This window comes from Musa acuminata, chromosome BXJ3-9, assembly GCF_036884655.1.
Source record: "Musa acuminata AAA Group cultivar baxijiao chromosome BXJ3-9, Cavendish_Baxijiao_AAA, whole genome shotgun sequence".
Taxonomy (NCBI): domain Eukaryota; kingdom Viridiplantae; phylum Streptophyta; class Magnoliopsida; order Zingiberales; family Musaceae; genus Musa; species Musa acuminata.
Window position 1 is genome coordinate 11,468,906 of NC_088357.1, and position 9,127 is coordinate 11,478,032.

Here is a 9,127-nt window from a genome sequence, read left to right on the forward strand (position 1 = left end):
AAATCGGCTTAGAGGATGGATGCTCGGATAAGCTTAAAAATCCTAACTCTACATGATTATAGATAGAACAAGAGAAATAATTGAGAGAATATCCCATCTAATTTCCTAGTCAGAATCATGATTTATAACACCATCCAGACCGGTACATATCGATTCAGTGGTTAGTACCTCAATAATCCACCTCCTACGTGGCTTCTCTCTCTCTCCCTCTCTCTCTCTCTTTTCTTCTGTTCTCTTCTCTTCCTACACCAGCCTTCTTAGTACTGACCATTACATCGACATACCATGCTATTGTATGCCAGCATATGCTGAACCTGTACCGATTAGACAAAGGATCAATATGGATCCAGTACCCAATTTTAAACCATTAAAGATTATCTTGCTGCCAAAGAATATATGTACTTGAAAGATCATCCAGAAAATAGACAGTCCACAAACACCAACTGGCTTGACGATAATACAACAAAACCATTTGAGAAGATGCCAGGTTGAGGGGAAAGGAGTTGGAATTCTGAAACAGGGACGAAATATATGGAACACCACTCTAAATATCATAATTGTTTCACGTCAACTACAATTTCAATGGAAATTATTCTCGTAACAAGTCAAATCTCAAGTCCTAGGAGGTAAAAGCACACGTACCATGTAAGTAATAACTGATTGGCTCTTGTAGCTTATTCTTAGTACCCCAGGAGAGTAGATCTGTCTACTACAAAAAAAGTCTGCCATGTCAACTGGGATACCTCAAAACCTCCATTCAAGAAGCAGCTCATATTAACATATGATGTTGCTATATATAGACAGAATATGACCAATATATGTGGCTGACGCTTACCATCAAAAGGAGAATCACTATAACGTGCTACCGCATTCAGACCACAGCATCCACAGCTCTTTCTAACGTTGGATATGCCTTTATAGAACTTGATATGCCTCAGTCCTGGCATTGGTATGCATATGCAGAGCTAGTCATTTCATTCTTCCTAAGCTGCTGCAACAGGAGGAAGAAAAAGAACCAAACATTAGGACAAAGTAGACAAAAGAGTTTTCAGCAGGTTAATGATCAAATGATGCAGTTGAAGACACAACTGGTTCTCCCAAAGGTTGTTGAGATGGTGGTGGACTTGTCCACAGTAGGGGTTCCGATGCTGGGTCGATTGGATAGCTACTCCTCAGTGGTGCAGAAAGAAGAGCCATCTGGTATGCTGTTCTTGGTACAGGCAATTCATTTAATGCTACGCTTACTCCGGATATACCAAGGCCGCAACCAGAATACAACAGGGGAACGGACTTTTCGTGGTCCATCATTTTGTGCGAACCATCATCCTTGATATCTCCTGAATTCAATGACTTGTGCAGGAAACTCTTGAAGGAGTCAGAGCGAGATAAGATGCTACATGCAGACAACCTTTGTGGAGCATCACCTCTACCAGGAAGGCCAAGAGAAGGCAGCTTATATGGCTCTGTTGGCTGCACTGAGCATTCTAACATTCGAAGTTCACGACCAACATCTTCTACAGGAGAGGCTGATTCAGGTTGACGAGCCTTCTTGGGCATCCACCACTTGATATAACTTGTCAGGTCTACTTTCCTCTCCAAGCCAGCAATACCAGCAAATCTTCCATCAGTAGCTGCATCGCTGCTTGTACCTTACATGCGAGAAATCTAGTTAATCCATCCAACAATTCAATACATTGGAGTTTAGCTTTGACAAGCTTTTCGAGTTTCAAGTAGGTTTTGTTTGTGCACTTACTGCAATTGTTGAAATACTCATCCCCTGGCATCTGTCTGAAAGGTGTTTCCCACCGATTATTTTGAGGTTGTCTGAGTCAAAAAAAAAAACATTAAAATTAACTATATAAAGAATAATACTAAGAAGTAAAAGACATTTTTAAATAAAATCACAAGACAACAAGTACTTCCTTTCTAAGTCAACTGTTTATACAATTAAATATGTAGTCACTTAGAATAAGTAATTAAGGTTGAGTTTGGCAGATAAAAATAAGCATCTACCATGGTTAGATATGGTTGAGCCTCAATATCTAGGTAAGATTTTTGGGATATAAACCTAATCTGCTGGTGACAGTTTCTCAGCAAAAGACCCCACCAATAGTCCCGATAGAGTGGTTTAACTGGGATATCTAGTTATCTGATAAGGTAAATCCTGCATATCTATCAGTCACTATGACTCTAGAGGTGCAAGAAAATTAATAGTCCAATACTAAAAAATCATGGATCCAGATACCTAACAAGCTGGGACATGAAGTCTTGAGTGAAATGATGAGATCAACTAATAAAAGAAATTTTGTAAAAACATGATCATACGAAAGCTTTGATTATATTCATATATTCAAGCAATTTCCCAACCATGGATTCAGCATGAGATGCATTGACCTGAAGAACTACTTGGTTGGCACACATGCAGTGTTACCACAAAACATTTCTTCAGTGCATGCTAGGGAAGCTTGAAAAACGAACATAAAAATACATAGCAGTAAATTTTGTGCCAGTAGCTGCACAGCACATTTCATGGCACAAGGCACCTAAGTTCTTGTTTGCCAAATGTGCTTCCAACTCTATGCACTCCTAGTCATATGGGAAATGCTATACAGGACAGGTACGGATGAAGAGAACTGGGGTATTGGCAGTTTAGCAACAGGTTTTGTGCCTAGCCTAGTTGTCTTAATAGTAAATGTTGACCTGAACTCAGGCAATCTGATCGATTACATTTTTATAACTTGGATTCAGTCATCACCCAATCATGTTCTACCAGTTTTTATGGTTAGCAACTCTGGTTAAGCTATCTCAGGTCCTCACCAAACACCAGAATGCCATCTTTGGTAAGTTTGCACCTATTATGGTTTATTCATGAAACACTCTATTTACATAAATATTAGAACCCCAACTGAATATAGTCAATTTGTTATGCAAAATTACAACTATATAATTTACATCAATCAGCTTGAGATAATTGCTTGTCATAAAGATGAAACAATTCTATATGTGGTTAGAATGGACTTAGTAGTTATAGAAAAAAGAAAGAGTAAAGATTAACCCAATACTTATAAAGGTCAAGGCAGGTCATCCTAACATGATAGACTTCTTGTGATCTTCAGTTTAGGAGCAAGCCTGTGCATATTAATAACTTCCATGTTTGATTTTCCTGAACCATTTAACAGAATCAGTGTCAATATCAGCAATCCATGTCAGCCAGATTAGATTAGGATTCAGCACACCATCATTACAATTGTAAATTTTAATTTAGAAAAAGATCATGGGGATCTTTGCTTAGGTGACTTTGTTACTAAATAATTTATTAATCAATATCATCTGGTGATCATGAGAACTCATCAAAAGCAAACTATTTCCAAACAAAAGGAAATAACTATCGGCCTCAAAGTAGGTATGGACATTGATATATAAACCAGGGTCTGCCGTACCGAACTGTACCGCCCGGTACGGGCGGTACATACCGGTCCGACAGGTTGTCGGTACGCGGACCGCCTCTTACCGGTCCGAGTGCACTGTAGCACTGTAGATGTGCTACAGTACTCGGTACACCTGAGTGTATCGCTCGGTATACCGTACCGTACCGGTACCGAGCCCAGGTCGAAATAACGGTACGGTACGGTATTGCAAACCTTGATATAAACCATTTAAAGAAGTGATCTATGATTATTGGTTTCTCTATAATGCTTCACTAGTGCTTATGTTGCTTCTACATTTGAAGTGAAACATATGTGTCACTAAGTGATAGTTGATTCAACATCCAGGATTATAGCTGATGAGACCATGATGCACATATCAGTTCATACAAACTGGTAATTAGAAAAAAATAATATAAAAAAATACCCTTGTGTTCTAGTATCGTGGCCAATTATCTACCTTTGATGTTCAGTTCAAAAAATCTAAACACCAGACCAACTTGATTTAGGGTTTCACTTTGGAAATTTTAAATAGTATATGAACTTGGTCAAATAAAAATCGTCCGAAATAATTTTCAAGGATAGAGAAAGAAAAGAAAAACTACACCCACCACAGTACACATTGGTATATTATTGTGTTTATTGCATGCACATTATATAACCCCATGAACACAGCCCAACAAATATCCATAAGTTATGTGATCACTTCACAATCCTGAATTATTCAACATGAAAGGTCCACTCACGCAATTGACCAGGCATGCAAAAATAGTCATAGTTTAGAGCACGAGGATATAGTGAGCTCCAAGTTGTGCTTAACATAAAAAAGTTGCAATGCAGACCATAATCAATGCATACCTCGAAAGCCCACGATATTTTGGAAATCCTCTCGAAAATGCACTGCTTTTTCTGTAAAAGAGAAAAATGATTGTGTTAGAGAATGTTTTAAGATGACCTAGTTTTCCTCCAATTCTAGCTCTTTTAAGCGGGAGTTTGTCATTGAAACTACTGATGGCCTCTACTCGTGCCAACTCATAAAAGAAAAACATGAAGAAGGATGCAAAGAACAAGGGGGACGAAAGAATCCAAACACCAAATTGCTAAAGTTGTCCATGCCTTCTTAAAGACACGAGATAATCTTCCTTTGAAACCATCTGCATCTCTTCAAGATCTCTTGCATAATCCGTGACCTGCACAATATTAGAAAAAGCTGTGTGATTAAAGGAATAATTCTGAATAGGATCACCAAATAAGCTCAAGATTAGAAATGGTAAATAGGTAACTTTGGCATGTCAATGTCATCAAGTACCACAAAATCCCAATAGCCTGTCAAGAAAAGAATTCCACATGTAGAAAGCATTGCAACTGACCAGTATCCTAGCTTTAAAACCATATTTAGCTATGTGTCAAAAATCAGTTAAAAGCTCCTCACACAACTAAAGCTTCACATGCTCTCCCTGATCATAATAAGCTAATTTGCTGACAGAAACTAAACTAAATAGAAGTATCAAACCTACTGGTTCAATATTCTTAGACAATTAGCATATAGATATACCATAATGTTCAACATGCACCAAACTCACATAGCAGCAAGATGTTAGTGATTCAAATCTAAGCATCAATGGTATCGATGGGAGACAGGAGTATAATCTCTATATTTACCAAAAATCTATTTCACATATATTGAGCTTATAGTGCATCCATATTGTGTTAATGTGTTTAGCACATAGGATTTCATAGTTAAAGTATAGACTTGTTTTAGACCTTGTCATGGACCAAATTATTAAAGATTTGTTTGGGTGACCATAAATCTCAAATGCTTAAGCTGTTAGGAAATGACCCAATATATTCTTTAACACCCCCTCTCAAAAGCAAGTAGGTTTAGGCTTGACGTGTGAACGAAATCATGTATGATGCAAGCTCAAATGATGAATGGGTACTTTCACGACTGTTTTTAATTAGACACTGGGAAAGAGACGAATTCGAACTCATGACATACTCTGATATCATGTTAAAATCAATGATGATGAATCTAAGTAAACTAGTCAAGGTTAACATACATGCGATTTGACACCAGGTCAATATATAAATTTAAGCTTTTTCAGGTAAGGGTCAAACCCAATATGTCATCAGACTCTTTCAATTCATAGAAATGTGGAACCGTTCTCTTAGTCCTCTAGCAATCTCTAGCACACACATGAATATTTCTTAACATCTTTTTCTATTCACGTGTGGCTCAATCATCTTTTCCTTATTCATAAGGATAGGTCAAACTATGGTTTGGACCTATTTCTTCTTTTTCACCAAGTTGCAACCAAAATTTAGCCTTCTTTACTTTTTTTTTTTACTCACTCATTTATTTTATTACGAACCTTGGCTCCGATACCATATTAAAATCGACGATGATGAATCTGAGTCAAACTAGTCAAGTTAATATACATGTGATTTGTCAGTTCAACCTAAAACCTTATGCTTGTTAAGTTTTTGGTCAAAGCCAATAAATGTCAACAACTTTTCTAATACTTAGTAATTTGGGGTTATTCTCTTGGTCTTTTTTCAATCTGTATCTCACACACATGAATATTTTCTAACACAAATAGCATTGTACCAATGTAATTCATTACCATGAGCACAAGTGACCTCATTTTTATTAACACGTAATTAAAGGGAAACAAACTGAAGTTTTTAGTTCATGTATTCAAATAATTCTCACAATTCCTTAAAACTCAAACTTCATTTGATTTTACAAATATACTTAGCTTGCAGAACTTCATGTTCATGGATTTCCATTCCATATATAACATGTTGAATGTCTTAGATTCAATTTGTATCAACACACTAGAAATACATCCATTCAATCAAATGCTATATTCATCCTAAATAGGCTAACAAGTCCATTTTAAATATTAGTTTTTACCAGGAAGCAATTGAAAATAACATAGTTAGAAAATGATAGCCCCTATACTTTAGCATACAATTCACCTTGATAATGTATGTGAACTTTTGTTTGCATGTGTGCTAAGACATGGCATTGTTCATTGCATAGGCATGACACTTGTTAATGAATTGCGTAGGCAATTCATCAACCATTTATAACAAAAACAAGTTCCACCAGAACTTGTTAATGATCTTCAAGCTACACGTTATAACTGAGTTATATCCACAAGGGGAGACCAATAAGTTGACCTTAAACTAAAGCAACAGCCAATAGCCATGTTACAGATTTATATAATTCTCACGGGAAAATTAATAAGTGTCCCAGCACCCCAGTATTTTAAAGCAGCAAGATCATATGCCCTAGCAGCAGCTTCCTCATCGTCATAAGCACCTGAGAAGAATTAACATACAGGGAGAATTAACTAAATGAACTTCCAAAATGATAAAACAACAAGAAGGAAGATAGTTACTGATTACTGAAAAACCTGCTGCGTACCTAAATATACTGGAGATACAGTTCATGTGCCAACAAATTCCATGCAAATAAAAAAAAATTGAGTTAGCTGACAACAAGTAATAAGATGACATATTCATCCTTGCATTTTGATATATCACATTCATGGAAGACAAATATACAAAAGAAACCGTGCTTCAGAGGCACCATCCCTTGATCACCATTGTTGATGGAAAAAAAAGGATAACAATTGGGGTCTAATTTCAAAGTCGTACATTTTCCAAATGTCTATTACGAGAATTGTCGCACTTACCTTGTTTTCCTTTCTTATTTTGGTTTTGGTTCCAAGTACTTTTATCCCAAAGATGAGCCTCATACCGGCCTGTCCACCTATGCCTATTATTTGAGAAGGTAGAAAATGCAATGAGATAACTGAATTTGGGAAATTGAAAAGCAAACAAGAAAAAAAAATGGCAAAAATTGGATATAATACCATCATATAATCTACCCAGATTTAAAAGTTTTGCAGTTTAAAGGAAAAGAATAATAACTACGACTTAAGGTGATGACAAAATTCAGATCAGCCAAACGAGACAAACTATAATTTAACTAATTGAAAGTATCAAAAATGGCAACGTGCAAAAGATATTAAATTAGTTCCAAGAAGATAGTTGAATCACAAAGCCAAAGAAGAACAGGAAACCTAAAATATCAATGATAAGTTTCAAATCTTAGTTTGCAAGACCGACATCAGAATCAGGATCAGCTATAGAGAAGAAAATCAGGACCAGAAAGATATAATCAAAAAATTACAGATTCATAAAGGTAGCAAATAATTAGACTAATTCTAACAAAGACAACAATAGTATGTGGTAAAAAACTATTTTGCCTTTATGCTCCATAAGGATATCTAATTTTAGAGTATATGAAACTGAAATATAAATAACAAAAGTTCATGCAAAAGATTTAAAATTTTATTTATAAAATATTAAAGTAATTATAAATTAATTGTAGTAAATAACTATTATATACTTGTCAATGTTGTCATACAAGAGACACAAAACCTATCCACCTACAAATTTGAAGATCGTAATAATGTCGACAATGAAGGTGTAGGGTCATACAAACACAAACAAAGAAGAATCCTTAGTTGAAGGGAGCACCCACATAGTTTGAGTTTATATCCAAATCTCATGATTAGCTAGGTAGTATATTGGAAAGAGACTTGAAAGATAACAAAAGTTTGTTTTTCCTAGTATACAAATCCCAAATCTAATGCAAGTTGGCATGATTTAGAAGATTCCTGATCCTAACCCAAGTACAGGATTTCTTTACAACACGAATCAAGGAATTACGCTCCAGAGTACTGTATTTCAACCATACGTTATGTTTAGAAAGGAATTCTTCTTACTATTTAATTTCCCACAGAATGTGATTTCTTCATGCATATTATAGTTTTAGTTCGTGGATCTTTCATCACATTTAGGGTCTAAAAGAGACAGACAAGGAAAACATGCATTAAGCCAAAACCGTTCTCGAGCATTTGAACAAACACATTAAGCACGTCCCAGTTCTCCCGAACCAAAAGAAGCGAACCGGCATCAGTATGGCCTACGCACAAAGGGCCGATCCAGGGAAACGCAGGGGCCACCCTATACATCTACCTGGTGACTCCTCGGTAGATGGAGCTCCTCTTGCCGGCAGCACAAGGTGGCATCCGGCTGATCCGCTCCTTGGCGGTGCACACCCTCTCCTTCCTCGCCTTCTTCTGCTCCAGGCGCGGCGGATCGCTCTCCCTCCGGCCTTCCGACGGCGCTTCGCCGCCTCCCACCGCCACCGCCTCCACCTTGGGGATCCCAGGATCGGTGGCCATGGAAGAGCCCCTCAGGAGCTGAGCGAGTGAGAAGAGACGGAAAGATCCTCTCGCTCTCCGCAGCCTTTGGATTCAAATGGAGAGCCCGCCCGCCGGAGAGTAAGCGCTTGGGTCGGAGAGGAAAAGAAAACAAAGAAAAGAAAAAGGAGAAAACGATACTAAAAACCGCACCGACAGTCTCACGTGCTTCACCTTGTCGAAGACGCGGTTCCGCACGGGTCCCAGGAATCTACCCATTCATCACATGAGTACGGTCGTAGGGTAGCGATATAAGGGTAGCGGAGGTATCGCTCGAGGAAGCTGCGGGAAGGGGAAGGACGCACGGGGAAGCAGTGGGACCCAGGCGGCAGGTTTCATGTGGGTTACATCAGGGAAGGGAAGGGAAGCGGAGGGGGAATCCGAGGCTGGGCGGCCCGAAAACCGAATCCGAGAGAGAAG

The 9,127-nt window shown here is 37.8% G+C and overlaps 1 protein-coding gene across 3 annotated transcripts; it reads right to left on the minus strand.

Moving 5' to 3' along the window:
- Positions 1-503: 503 nt before the first annotated feature.
- Positions 504-8,817, minus strand: LOC135648783 (AP2-like ethylene-responsive transcription factor SMOS1). 3 transcript variants are annotated; one of them, XR_010501096.1, is made up of 10 exons: positions 8,481-8,817; positions 7,130-7,212; positions 6,859-6,867; positions 6,665-6,753; positions 4,542-4,615; positions 4,284-4,334; positions 1,754-1,824; positions 1,090-1,649; positions 836-991; positions 504-709 (listed from the first exon to the last, which is right to left on the minus strand). XR_010501096.1 is itself a non-coding variant. In XM_065166731.1 (9 exons), the coding sequence occupies exons 1-9, from the start codon at positions 8,687-8,689 to the stop codon at positions 935-937; spliced, it is 1,200 nt and encodes a 399-aa protein (XP_065022803.1). In that variant the 5' UTR covers positions 8,690-8,817; the 3' UTR covers positions 504-934. The 3 variants fall into 3 exon arrangements, 2 of the variants coding, with proteins under 2 accessions (XP_065022803.1, XP_065022802.1); XM_065166731.1 differs by having other exon boundaries at positions 504-988; XM_065166730.1 differs by having other exon boundaries at positions 504-991.
- Between the last annotated feature and the right edge of the window lie 310 nt (positions 8,818-9,127).

What these genes read in the sequence shown, in the direction of transcription:
- LOC135648783 (XM_065166730.1), bottom strand. Translation starts at nt 8,689, where the DNA reads ATGGCCACCGATCCTGGGATCCCCAAGGTGGAGGCGGTGGCGGTGGGA. An exon ending in GGACACTTATTAATTTTCCC is followed by an intron (nt 4,616 to 6,664) that starts GTGAGAATTATA and finishes AATATTGTGCAG; the next exon opens with GTCACGGATTATGCAAGAGA. An exon ending in TATCTCGTGTCTTTAAGAAG is followed by an intron (nt 4,335 to 4,541) that starts GCATGGACAACT and finishes TCTCTTTTACAG; the next exon opens with AAAAAGCAGTGCATTTTCGA.